The sequence below is a fragment of the Podarcis liolepis genome, assembly GCF_965112155.1.
Source record: "Podarcis liolepis genome assembly, chromosome: 6".
In the NCBI taxonomy this organism is placed as follows: Eukaryota; Metazoa; Chordata; class Lepidosauria; order Squamata; family Lacertidae; genus Podarcis; species Podarcis liolepis.
Window position 1 is genome coordinate 92,756,317 of NC_139559.1, and position 14,197 is coordinate 92,770,513.

At 45.2% G+C, this 14,197-nt stretch overlaps 2 protein-coding genes across 2 annotated transcripts in view; one reads left to right on the top strand and one right to left on the bottom strand.

Moving 5' to 3' along the window:
- The window catches only part of LOC310708593 (podocin-like), a 671,219-nt gene that overhangs the window by 441,731 nt on the left and 215,291 nt on the right, over positions 1-14,197 (bottom strand). The window lies entirely within an intron of this gene.
- The window catches only part of QSOX1 (quiescin sulfhydryl oxidase 1), an 84,417-nt gene that overhangs the window by 35,142 nt on the left and 35,078 nt on the right, over positions 1-14,197 (top strand). The window contains exons 3-5 of the mRNA XM_083507120.1: positions 2,977-3,025; positions 9,691-9,793; positions 13,736-13,826. Coding sequence (XP_083363246.1) covers positions 2,977-3,025; positions 9,691-9,793; positions 13,736-13,826 — 243 coding nt within the window. The remainder of the gene's footprint in view (positions 1-2,976; positions 3,026-9,690; positions 9,794-13,735; positions 13,827-14,197) is intronic.

Here is a 14,197-nt window from a genome sequence, read left to right on the forward strand (position 1 = left end):
GAGGTCTTAGATATACGTTAAATGTTCATAAGTGTACCAACCAAGCACGTACATAGATCAGCACAGGAAGACCGAACTGAAACCATTTTGATTCTCAAACTGACCAAATGTTTTCTCTGTAAGGTCAAAGGAAAATGGAAAAGCCTCCCCATTGTCTTTTCCTTCACAAATCCTGTCTTAAGGGCACATTTAAGATATGAATAGGGTGTGAGCCTGTGACCTGGCTCAGGAACTAAGTATTTATCATTACAAAAGACTGGCTACAAAAGACTCCCCAGGCAATCCAATCAAGTGACCATTAAACAGATAACCTGGCAGACAGGAGGTAAACAAAGCACTCCGATTTCTGCTGTAGACCACCCTTTTTGTGATGTAGGTATGATGTATTGAGCTACACCCCTTCTGTGATGTATATATGATGTTTCTGGGGGTGGTCTTGATCTACAGGGTGGCAATTTCAAAAGTCCATATAAGGCCTTGTCCGCCATTGTTCTGGGTTCTCCTTTCCTGTGTGTGAGGGGAGCACCCTGTTGCAACAGATCAATAAAGATCAGGCTTACTAGCTGCTTTGCTTCTCAATATTCTCTGGTTGGCCTCTGTTATTTTCTCCTACCAATAGGGAACCTACGTAAGGACTCTATACGGGCTCTAGGATATCCCATAAGGGGAAAAGGGCAGATTTATTTGTTTACAACACTCACCACACGCAGCAGGGAGGAGAACACTTAACAATGGTGCACAAGCCCCTATAAAGACTTTTGAAATTGCCCACCCTGTAGCCCAGGGACCCCCCCCCCCATATATCACAGAAGGAGAGGCCTCCAGCAGAATCTCCTGTCTGCCTGATAATGCCTTACTTGATTGCATTTTCTGGGTAGCCTGGACATTCCTTTGAGATGGTAAATACTTTAGTTCCTGAATCTCTTACACATATTGATAGTTTGCTCAGCTTAACAGATACAATGGTACCTCGGGTTACATGTGCTTCAGGTTACAGACGCTTCAGGTTACAAACTCCGCTAACCTAGAAATAGTACCTCGGGCTAAGAACTTTGCTTCAGGATGAGAACAGAAATTGTACTCCGGCGGCGCGGTGGCAGCGGGAGGCCCCATTAGCTTAAGTGGTGCTTTAGGTTAAGAACAGTTTCAGGTTAAGAACGGACCTCTGGAACGAATTAAGTACTTAACCCGAGGTACCACTGTACTTGCCAGGCTGTCTTTGAAAAGGGAGAAAAGCTCTGTCCCAGCTCCTGCCACCCTAGCAGTTTAAAAGCACGGTCAGTGCAAGTAGATAAATAGGTACTGTTGCAGCGGTAAATGGTGTTTCCGTCATGGTGTTCCATTGTGCCAGAAGCGGTTTAGTCCTGCTGGCCACATGACCCAGTAAGCCATCTGTGGACAAACACCGGCTCCCTCGGCCTGAAAATGAGATGAGCGCCACAACCCAAAGTCGCCTTTGACTGGACTTAACCGTCCAGGGGTCCTTTACCTTTTTGAAAAGTGAGGTGTAAGCCCCTCCAGTCCAAAGACAACCAGAAAACTTTTCCCATTTCCTTCCTCCTTGCAGAGAAATATTTGGGTCAATTTGGGAGAGTCAAAATGGCTTCAGGATTGTTCTGTACTATTTCAGACAGGTGGTTTATATACTTATGTATGTGTTTGCCTTGTACATTTATGAACATTTATTCTATATTTGAGACCCATCAAAGGTGACTATGGGGTTGTGGCGCTCATCTCACATTTCGGGCCGAGGGAGCCAGCGTTTATTCGCAGACAGCTTTCCGGGTCGTGTGGCCAGCGTGACTAAACCGCTTCTGGCACCACGGGACACCCTGACAAGTGTCAGAGCACACGGAAACAGCATCAGGTTTCCTGAGGCCCTGCTTGGTTTGGCGGGTTGAGCTGGTCTGCTTTAACGGATCTGCTGCAGTTGCAGAACAGGATGGGCTCAGTTCCTCGCACCCTTGCTCCTTCGCTTTCCCTTTGCCAGTCCTTCCCTCCCACTTGCCAAAGCAAACTGTGTGCCCTTGCGTTGCTCAGTGGCAGTTGGAGCAGGGTTTTGGAAAACAGGAGTTTCGCCATCTCATTTTGCAACGCTTGATATTTCGTTCTGTATTCAGTCGTTTTGCAAAACCAATCGCTAGCAGTCAAACGGCATACCATCAAATTGCAATCTAAACTCTACCCAACCCCAGCCACCAATCTACTGGCATGTACAAACAGCAGCATAATGTATCCACATTAAATACTGTATTTTTCGCTCTATAAGATGCACCAGACCACAAGACGCACCTAGTTTTTGGAGGAGGAAAACAAGAAAAAAAAAATATTCTGAATCTCAGAAGCCAGAACAGCAAGAGGGATCGCTGTGCAGTGAAAGCAGCAATCCCTCTTGCTGTTCTGGCTTCTGGGATAGCTGCGCAGCCTGCATTCGCTCCATAAGATGCACACACATTTCCCCTTACTTTTTAGGAGGGAAAAAGTGAGTCTTATAGAGCAAAAAATACAGTACTATACTCATACCGTACTCCAACATGCAGTGCTCTCGCAGAAAAAGTCAAATGGGGGCAGGAGAACTTGAGGAACTTCCCTTTTCTGGGGAAAGGGAAGAGGGACCCAATTTGCTGTTCTCAGGGGTGGAATCTGATAATCTTTCATAATACAGCTCCCTGTGCTGGGCCAAAATTTGGCGCCCCCAAATGGATCTTCTCAATTACAGACCTTCTCCATTTTGCACCCCCTTGGCTTGGCACCCTGTGGGGGGCAAGGAACGCCTGCCCCACGTTGCTATTCTTCTCCAAAATATCCAGGGATTGGCTGCGCTCATCCTCTTTTTCCAGCTCCATATCTGCTTAAGAGGTGGGTGATCACCAGGTTTCAACCTTACAACCTTAGGCAATTGGAGGCACAGTAACAGACAGGACAGAAGCGTATCTTTAAAAGCAAAACCTAACCGTAGGGTCTCTTTCCTTCCAGTTTTTCAAGGCGTTCTCCACGAAGCCCGAGGATGGCGTCAGACTTCACCGTATGTATCCTGAAATCAATTCCTACCTAAGCTAGAAGCAAGAAGTTATGGCTGGAGTTTAGTTTACTAGGCTGGGCCTGCCTAGAGAGGGGTACCCACTCACCATCCTCCAAGCTCATGAATCAGAGGGCTTATGGAGGAAGTATAGGGCCCCGGTAATCAAAGCTGGTGGTCACCCTCCATAAAATGTCCCCTAGGTCGTTGATGGGTGTGGCACAATCTCTTTGAACTTTCCCACCCTTTCCCCTCCGTGATGTCTCTTAATTTGACCAGGAAATGTCAACATGCCCCTCATTCATGGAACTTTGAAGTGTCAGGCATAGCCCTACTGGCTTTAGCCCAAACGTAGCAGAGTTTTCCTGCACAGCGAGGAAGCTAGTTGCGGCAGTAATGACTAGTCAGCTAGACTCAGAATAACTATTTACAGGATTTATTAAAAGGAAAAATAAAACCAGCAGAGTTTCTGCATACAAATCAAAGCAAAATAAATCCTCTCTTTCTCTCTCTCTCTTAACCATACACAGCACTTCTAACTCCTAACACACCTCACACCAAACTGAGCTAACAATCCCTTGATAACAGAGTTGAGTGCTGGTCGTTAACCAATCAGAGTGAGTAGTTTCTAGGTCAAGCAGACCTGGGCTTTCTGCCAAGAGTAAATTGACACCAGCTTGAGTTAATTGTGTTAGCCAGAATCTGCAAGTTTCCCACGAGAACCAATTAACAGAAACTGAACACCCCCTCACAGATTCTGCTGAACAATTAACACCAAATACGCCTATGTAGGAGATTATTTTTCCAGCAAACCTAAACCCTTGCACATTCGCTTGTTCTTTATCTTTGCCAATGGTTTAGTTAACACATCTGCTACATTTTCTTCACTTGATACATAAGTACATGTGATTACATTGTCTTGTACACAGCAACGTACATTTTGGTATTTTACAGAGATATGTTTGGAACGCGATTTGAAACCCTCTGTTTTACTTAAGGTTATACAAGCTTGATTATCAATGTAAACTTGTACTGGTTCTCCACAATTTACATTTAAATCTGTTAACAAATGCTTGAAATAAATCACCTCGTTGCACAATTCACTCAATGCGGCGTACTCTGATTCCGTTGATGACACACTTACAACGTCTTGCTTGCGTGACCGCCAGCTGATTAAAGCTCCACCGACCATTATGACTAGTCCTGTGACAGATTTTCTATCTGGCAAATTTCCCCAGTCACTATCACAGTAGCAACTCAACATTTCATCCTCTGAAGAATTTAATTGTAACATATAGCCAATTGTCTGTTTGAGGTACCTCAGAACTTGTTTTACCCCTTTCCAGGCATTTAGTGTGGGTTTTGAGACCAATCTACTTAATATGCCTACTGCGTAGCTAATATCAGGTCTGGACCACTGTGCTAGATACAATAAACTTCCAATTACAGAGTGATATACATCAGGATGTTCAAATTCAGGACTCTCATCTATGTGAAGTGTTTTTATGAAACCTGGATCCATAGGCACCGCTGCCCCTTTGCAATCCTGCATCCTGTATGTAGTCAGTAGTTGTTTAACTTTGTTCTGCTGACTAATTAGGCAGCTGCCATCTTGGGCCCAGCACACTTCCAACCCTAGATATGTCCTAACCGGGCCTAAGTCTTTCACTTTGAACTTACTGGACAATTGCTTGGCAAATCTTTTAGTTTGTTTATCTGTTTTGCAGGCATACAATACATCATCTATATAAATCAGACAAAACTCTTGATCACTGCCTGTACCACGTACATAAACACAATTGTCAGCTGTACTCTGCTTGAAACCAAATGACACTAAGGCCTCATGGAAACATTTGTTCCAAGATCTTGCAGCCTGTTTGAGACCATATAGAGCTTTGTTTAATTTCAACACTCTATTGGAACCTGTCTCATAACCAGGCGGTTCGGCTAGATACAGGTCTTCTGATATTGATGCATGTAAATATGCAGTCTGGATATCAAAATGGTTTAACAGGAGTTTTCTCTTTGCTCCAAGCGTTAAAATCAGCCTTACACTGTCCCCCTTAGCAGTAGGGGAAAAAATCTCGTCATAATCTTTTCCAGGCCTCTGAGAATATCCTTGAGCCACTAAACGAGCTTTGTATTTGTACTCTCCTGTCAACAGAGGTTTAAGTTTGTACACCCACCTGCAGCCTACAATCTTTGCCCCCTCAGGCGCTGCTACTGGTGTAAAAACCTTGTGCTCATTCAGAGAGGACATCTCTTCCTCCATTGCCTGTTTCCAGAGCTCTGCCTCCTCTTTTGGTAACTTTAACACCTCCTGAAAACTCTTGGGCTCTGCAATTACACTAAACACATTTGCAGTATCTGGGGAAAAACGCACCGGAGGCACTCCTTTGTTATGTCTTTTAGACCTTCTAGGAGAAAATTTTTCTTCTGACCCACTTTCCTCCTCAGAACTACGACCTCTCTTTTGTTGCTTAGCAACTGGTCTCTGGCTAACTCCACTTTCTTGAGAGCTCTTATCTGAACTTTCCTCCCCCTCAGACTCTGATTCTCTGTGTTTACCTTCAGAGTCATGAAGCTCCTGGGAAGGTTCAAACCAAACCTCAGTATTGGCATGTAGTCTCTCCCAGCCACTATGTTCACAAAAACTGGCATTCCTGGAGATCACAATGCCATTTGTCCCTTCAGCAAAGCGGAAACCTTTTCCCAGCTCCTGGTAACCCACAAACACTAACTGTTTGGTCTTAGGATCTCCCTTCTTTCTCATTTGTTTCGGAATTAATACCCAGGCTTTTGATCCAAACACATGCAAATGGTCAATTTTAGGTTTTTTCTGAAACAATTTAAAGTATGGGGTTGTACCTATTGTTTGATGAAAGAGCCTATTTTGGAGATAACACGCGGTGAGCATGCTCTCCCCCCAATAAGACATGGGCAAATCCGCATCAGCAAGCATGGCAAACATCATACCTTGTAAAGATCTATTTTTTCGCTCTGCAACGCCATTCTCCTCTGGGGAAAAAACGTTTGTTTTTCTATGCCCAATGCCACGCTTTTGTAACCAATCTCTAAAGGCATTTGACATAAATTCGCCACCTCTGTCCGTCTGAATCCTTTTAAGTTTAATGGACAGAAATCTTTCCACAGATGCCACCCAGCCTTTAAACTTAGTGAACACATCACCCTTATTCTTCATGGGAAAAACCCAAGAGTAACGCGTGGCGTCATCCACAATTGTTAGTGAAAAACGCGCTCCACCCCTGCTTACAGCAAATGGACCAATTACGTCCATGTGAACCAGCTGTAGCGGTGACTCACTAACTCTGTCGCTTCTGGGGTAAGAGACTCTGTGGGTTTTAACCTTTTTACACACATTACAATCAAGGTACTTGTTACAACTCTTTAAATTACCCCCATCAGCCAATTCAGACATTTTTAGTACACTTTTCCAGCAAGCATGCCCCATTTTCCTATGCAATAAGTGCACACAGTTGTCATGTATAGCTTTGTTATTCACTGCAGGCTGAGATTTACTGACTACTGCTGCAACTTGAGATCCTGCTTTAAGCCAAAACAAGCCTCCCTCTGACTTAGCAGTGCCTAAAATCTCACCAGCCTTCTTAATAATGCAACTGTCTCCTTCAAAATACACTTTAAACCCAGCTTTTAGCAAACAATCTACAGACATCAGATTGCTCCTTAATGAAGGCACACAAAGTACATTTTGCAGGCATTCACGCAGACAAGGAACATAAACGGCACCCCCCGAAATCACTTCAGAAGTACTTCCGTCTGCTAGAGCCACCTGGCTGCGCTGTGCTGAGTTCTTGGAAACAAACAATTCATCTGAATTTACGATGTGGCGAGACGCTCCCGAATCGACCACCCAGACAGCTTGTTTCTCATCAGCAATCTTGACCTTGGCGGTCACCAGCTGAGCCGACTGTTTTTGTTTGAAGAATTTCTTTTTACGCTGCTGCTGCTGATCTCGTCTCTGCTCCTGCACCGGCAACTGAGACTTGACCAACTCCGGACATTGTCGTTTTAGATGCGCTGAAGACCCACATCGGAAACAACGCCTAACAGCAAACGCTGACTCCTCACCAGTACGCTGCTTTTGCTTCACCTCTGGCACGGCATGAGAACTCCTTCCAAACCGCCCGCCTATAGAAGCCTCTGCAGCCAACGACCTTTCTTGCCTCTTCTGCCATTCTTCAATCAAACGCCCAGTAACGTAACTGACTGATAAATCATGCTCCTGTATGCCTTCTAGAGACAAAACTAAATTGTCCCAGCTTTCCGGGAGAGAACTCAAAATAATAGCCACCTTCTCCTGCTGCTCTAATGCACAGTCTCTTTCCTGTAGCGCAGCAAACTTTAACTGTAAACTGTGTAGGTGTTCTTGCATTGTAACCCCAGGCTGTAACATTGCCTTGTACAATGCCTTGCGAATGAACAGCTTGGAAACCGCTGTCTCACGCACATGGAGTTCTTTAAGTGCTTGCCACACACCTCTAGCTGTCTTGATTCCCCTCACATACGGCAACTGGGAATCTTCCAGCCCCAAGACAATTGTGGCCCTTGCTCTTTGGTCTTTATCGAGGTCTTCATCATCAGGCTTCGCAGGAAACTTACTCACCACTTGCCAGAGACGATCCCTCTGCAGCACTGCCTGCATGCGTTCCGACCACAGCAAGTAATTGGAGTCATTCAGACGCTCAAAAGCCATCTGAACTGGTTGTGAGGCCATCTTGAGAGCGATGTCCCTGGAACCTGGAACCAGCTACTCACGACCACCGAGAGAGAAAACAGGAACCACAGCACCCAGCACTCACACGCTGCAGCTGTTGTCCTTGTGTCCACTGCGTCACCAGCTCACAACAGTCAGGAACCAGCCAGTGTCCATCTGCTGCACCAACAGGAACAACAACTTCTGGAACTACTGGAACCAACACCGTTGATGCTGACACCACCACAACTCAGGCTGGCAGCACAATGCCCATAACCTCATGGAACTTTGAAGTGTCAGGCATAGCCCTACTGGCTTTAGCCCAAACGTAGCAGAGTTTTCCTGCACAGCGAGGAAGCTAGTTGCGGCAGTAATGACTAGTCAGCTAGACTCAGAATAACTATTTACAGGATTTATTAAAAGGAAAAATAAAACCAGCAGAGTTTCTGCATACAAATCAAAGCAAAATAAATCCTCTCTTTCTCTCTCTCTCTTAACCATACACAGCACTTCTAACTCCTAACACACCTCACACCAAACTGAGCTAACAATCCCTTGATAACAGAGTTGAGTGCTGGTCGTTAACCAATCAGAGTGAGTAGTTTCTAGGTCAAGCAGACCTGGGCTTTCTGCCAAGAGTAAATTGACACCAGCTTGAGTTAATTGTGTTAGCCAGAATCTGCAAGTTTCCCACGAGAACCAATTAACAGAAACTGAACAGTTCTCCACGAAGCCCGAGGATGGCGTCAGACTTCACCGTATGTATCCTGAAATCAATTCCTACCTAAGCTAGAAGCAAGAAGTTATGGCTGGAGTTTAGTTTACTAGGCTGGGCCTGCCTAGAGAGGGGTATCCACTCACCATCCTCCAAGCTCATGAATCAGAGGGCTTATGGAGGAATTATAGGGCCCCGGTAATCAAAGCTGGTGGTCACCCTCCATAAAATGTCCCCTAGGTCGTTGATGGGTGTGGCACAATCTCTTTGAACTTTCCCACCCTTTCCCCTCCGTGATGTCTCTTAATTTGACCAGGAAATGTCAACATGCCCCTCATCTCACAATCAGCAGCGTGAGACCAATTCCACGCTTTCATTTTCACATTTTTGTCTCAGGATTTATATTCCCCTCCAAATCAAACTTGAGATGGGGTTTCTTTGTCTCCCTGTGTTTCTAGGCAGATTAATGCTTTTCCTGGAAGTCCTTCGCTCTCGTACTGGGCCCGTGTATCTGAAGGCACACACATAATCATAATCAAGAATCCCATAATCAAGGAAAGAAAAGCGCCCCATAGGCCCTGGCTCATAGCTGTCAAGTTTTTCCTTTTTTAAAGGGAAATTCCCTTATTCCGAATAGGATTCCTCGCAAGAAAAGGGGAAAGTTGACAGCTATGCCCTGGCTGCTTCCATTTGAACCAAAGGGAGGATCGTGCGCCTGTTGTTCCTCACTTGCGGATGGTTCATTATTGCAGAGTTTGAGAAATTCTGCATGAGGAAAATCTCCAAAATGATTCATGCTTTCTGGAAAGGGAATCCCCATTCAGGCACGAAGACCGAAGATTGCACTTTGGAGAAAAGATAGTATCTGTCTGACATGAACCACGTAGGAGTTAAGTTGGGAGTGGTTCCCTGGCTGGGTTTAGGTCTAAGCGTAGGGTTGTGCGTATGGGTGGCAGCCTGGCACAATGTTTATCTCGTATCCAGGCAGCATTTATTTTGTCTCTAGATTCCCAGGCCCAGGTTGCTTTCTGCCACCAAAAGGTGGAGTAAGGAGAACGCCTGACTTTGAGTAACACCATCCCATAATGATCCCAAGGAATCCGACATGAGAGAAGCTGCTGTTGTGCATTTGCTAGGATATGGCAGGTGCAGGGGGCATGTAGGCTGGTGCAGAGCTCCTGGCCTGAATTGTGACCCTGATATGTTTTCTTCCTTGTACAGATAAAGGAGACGACATTCGGAGCCTCACAGAGTCCATCATCACCTCAGTAGAGAGCCATAGAGACCTGTGGCCTCCCGCCTGCCCACCACTGGAGCCAATTAGGTAATTTGGGTGGAGAATGCATCATAGCATGAAAAACAATTATAGCAATGCAAAGCCTAGCATGGGCTTTCCCAGACTTGTGAGTTCACGCACCCTTTGCAAAATTTCCATTGACTCCCTCTTAGAGGGGTAAACTGAATAAAGTCAAGAAATATCAGTATCCAATTGACGTTTATTAATCCCTATTACTAGGAATCATAAAATGTAAAAAGTAAGGGAGGCAGCTCTAATGATACCATGCTTCTTCACCTCTGTGCCGAGATGGCTGCACCTGATGTGCTTGAACAAGTGTATAAGGATTGGGCTTGTGACTTTGAGAATACTGTTGCATTGTGGAATCTTAGGATCAAATACAGAGGTTCCTCATTGACAAGGGAGGTCCAGTCTGGACACTCATGCCACTTAATTCTGAAGTTTATAGTTTCTATTTTTTTTTACAAGCTATACCTTGTAAACTTATTTCCACCCCAGGTCCTTTTTACCCCCTTTCAGACCCCCTAGGTCTCCATTCACCCCCTGCACAGTCTCAGCGACCCCAGGGGGTCAATATCAAGCACTTTGGGAAACCTTGTCCTGGTAAGAGCTGTTTGACAGTGGAATTTGCTGCCAAGGAGTGTGGTGGAGTCTCCTTCTTTGGAGGTCTTTAAGCAGAGGCTTGACAACCATATGTCAGGAGTGCTCTGATGGTGTTTCCTGCTTGGCAGGGGGTTGGACTCGATGGCCCTTGTGGTCTCTTCCAACTCTATGATTCTATGATTCTATGTTTAACAACAAACAACAAGGCTCTATTATCTGGGATGCTTCCAGCACTTCTATGTCAAGCAGGTTTTTATAACTTAAGAAGGAAGAGAATCAATTTCAGACTCAAGACTTTGAGGCCAGGGGATTACCTCTGTTAAAAATCCCCCACAAACCTCCCAAATTTCAACCCATTTATCTTGACTCACCCATGTGGGGAAAGAAGCAGTAACGGGAGCTGTGATACAGGTTTCTGTATATTTAGGTTCTTGAACTGTACCTTTTCCCACATGAGGACAATAGCTGTCTCAGAAGCTGCTGTTTACCAGAGGCCCATGTGCCTTTTGAATACAGCTGGAAACGGGAGGTCTAAATTGGTGCATATTCCACATGTGAGCTGAAGTAACAACTAAGAGGAGAAGAGTTGTTCTTTTCCATCCATCCATCCATCCATCCATCCATCCATCCATCCATCCAATTTCCCGCCTTTTCCCCAGACAGGGACTCAAGGCAGCTTGCAGCTATAAACATAGAAAGAAAAAAATCTTTAAAAACCATAAGTGAAACACTTATGGAATCAAAACTGTATATGAATATATATGATCTATTAGAAACATACAGATAATTGCAATAAAAACAGCACCAGCCCTTTCATTAAAAGGAGTTAGTTCTCAAAAGACTTCCTGCTTGGTGTGTGGGACTGAATGTTAGACATAGGTGTTGCTGCAATTTAGGGTTGGCTTCCGGGTAACATTCCACGATGGTGTTTTGAAATGTACACACACAGAGAGAGATATGTAGATATAGATAGCTTACGTACCGTATATACTTGAGTATAAGCTGACTTTTCCAGCACATTTTTTATGCTGAAAAAGCCCCCCTTGGCTTATACTCGATTGAGGGTCCCTGGCGGCGGTGGCAGAGGAGGAACAGGCAGCCTGAATGCAGCCCTTTTGGCAGCACCCTAGGTAGGCAGGGGCCTGGGGGGGCTGGGGGAGAGAGAGAAGCCCCCTCTGCCATGTGCACATACGTGGACGCACACACGCACTCCAGCCCACCAGGAGGTTTGTGGTGTGGTGAACCGGCTTGTACTCGAGTCAATAAGTTTCCCCAGTGGTAAAATTAGGTGCCTCGGCTTATATTCGAGTATATACGGTATTTCATCGATGGCTTCAGCTCCCTTCCTGCAATCGGCTCCCAATGAATCTGCCGTCATGCGTCTTATGGAATCATAGAGGGTCATCTAGTCCAACCCCCTGCAATTCAGGAATCTTTTGCCCAATGTGGGGCTCGAACCCACAGCCCTGAATTAAGAGTCTCGTGGCTGCTCTAGCTGTGCAAAAGGTGGGAGGTTTCTCCAGTGCTCCCCCCCCCCGGGGGACGCAGGGGGACGCATACCCATAAACTGGGCCTAAACCCTGATTGAAATGGATCTAGAAAACCCGTTTCCTCCGAGAGTGCCTGGATCTGGCCCGTGACCAAAAATTAAAACAATAAAACCAGATAAAGAAAAGAGCAGGAAATATTTCAAAACGAGAAGCGGAATCAAGTGTCCACATACTGAAAGCCACACAGAACAGAAGTGTGTATCACTGGTGTGGGAAAGTAAATGGTATTTGTTCATCGATGACTGTCAAGCCTTTGTTTTAGTGTTACCTGCTCCAGGCTGCTGAACTCCAAATAGCAGCTGAGCAGTTCAGTTCCAGAATTCAGCAGCTTCCTGTTCCAGTCCTCCTTTGTGCATCTTAAGTGATTAGTCTTCAGTCCAGGTTTATGCGTTTGGTCTGGAGATACAATTATCCACTCAGAGTACATGCGCTGATGTTCCATTCATCTCCTGCAAGGAAATGGGTGATTAGAGGAACTGACCTGTTAACAGAGCGGAGCTATGCATGTTTTTGAAGGCTTATGGCTCACAAACTCAGAGCATGATTTTAACTTGCCCAGGATGCATACAGCGTTCGGAGAGGCTGTCTTCTAACAATTATTTACCGTTTACCGAAGCATCTAATAACTATCCGGTTTTCAGAAAATGGTCAGTTTCTAGGGAAATTGTTTGCAAGCCGTCTTGAGGCTTTCACACTTCATGTAAGCAGACCAGAATCGCCACCGCCTGGGGCTAATTTTATTTATTTTAATAAAGTATTCATCATCTGCCAATCTCATAAAAATATCAGGGTGCCACAACACAACTCTCTCTCACACACAATAAAACATAAAGCACCATTAACAACGGTACAAAGTAATCGTTAAAAGGACTTAAATTATAAAAAGGTCCCCAAGAGATGCCCAAAAATCAGTCTCAGGGGTGTCTTTTTGTGGCTGTAGAAATCATAGCACTGACAGGCAATGGAGATGTAAGAGGGCGTATTCCTTCACTGCAGGGGGCTGGACTAGATGATCATCAGGTTCCCTTCCAACTCTACGATTCGATGAATCTATGATATTATGGAGGAGGAGAATTCTGCACTACAGTGGTGCCTCGCAAGACGAAATCAATTCGTTCCACGAGTTTTTTCATCTAGCGAATTTTTCGTCTTGCGAAGCACGGTGTCGGGAAAGTTTTGGAAAAGCTTCAAAAATCACCAAAAACCTCAAAAAAGGCTACCACACCGCGATCTATGAGTTGCTCCTCGAAGTCTAGTCGCAACTGTATTAACGGTGTTAAGAAAAAGGAAGCAAACTTGCAAGCCCATAGGGAAATTCGTCTTGCGAAGCAGCTCAAAAAACGCAAAACTGTTTCGTCAAGCGAGTTTTTCGTCTTGCGAGGCATTCGTCTTGCGGGGCACCACTGTATTTGGGGCTGTAGCTCCATATCTCTTGTAATGTATAATTCCACCCTGGCAGGCACAGGCAACAGCTGTGAGGCCTTTTGCACCGCTGATCTCCATGCCAAGAAAACAACAACGAACCACCTGCTAGATTTCTCTATTGAGCTGCTCTCTTAAGAACACAAAAATAGGATCGGTAAAGAAAAGGTGTCAACCCAACCAACCCATAATAATCCCTCACAGGGCCATAGATCCAGTTAGATTAAAGGATAGGTGCTGTTCCATACTGTGCCAAAGGGGAAAATATGAGCATCCGGGAGGACCTCCTGCAACGGCAGGGAAGTTGAGATGTCTGAATCTGCGTGAAATAATTGTTTGCCCTGTGCTTAAAGCAGAGTTGCTCAGCGTGTGTGTTGCTCTTTGTCTTTTGCAGTGCGGCAGAACTTCACGACTTCTTCCACACAAACAACGTGACTTATTTGGCCCTGATATTTGAAAAGGAGGACTCCTTTTTGGGCAGAGAGGTGACTCTTAATTGACTGGTTGACAATCTATGTATGCATTGCAGCAGCCTAGCTTTAGAGAAGTGGGTCATTTGCTCTTTTATGCTGCAAATGGCCCCCTGCAGGTCTGCATGGAAATGTGGGGTGACTTTTTCTTTTTTAAAAAGTTGTTTATTAATTATATGGAAGTACACAAGACGTCCCTTTTATCGCAGAGCCTCTGGGAATGTTTGACAGTCCTTCATGCCTTTTCCTGCACAGGCATCACTGGGAAGTGGAGCCAACGTAAAACCAACTGGATCTTCTCCCCCTTTTGTAACAGAATGGAAAATTGGAGATACCGTATTTTTTGCACCATAACACTCACTTTTTTCCTCCTAGAAAGTAAGGGG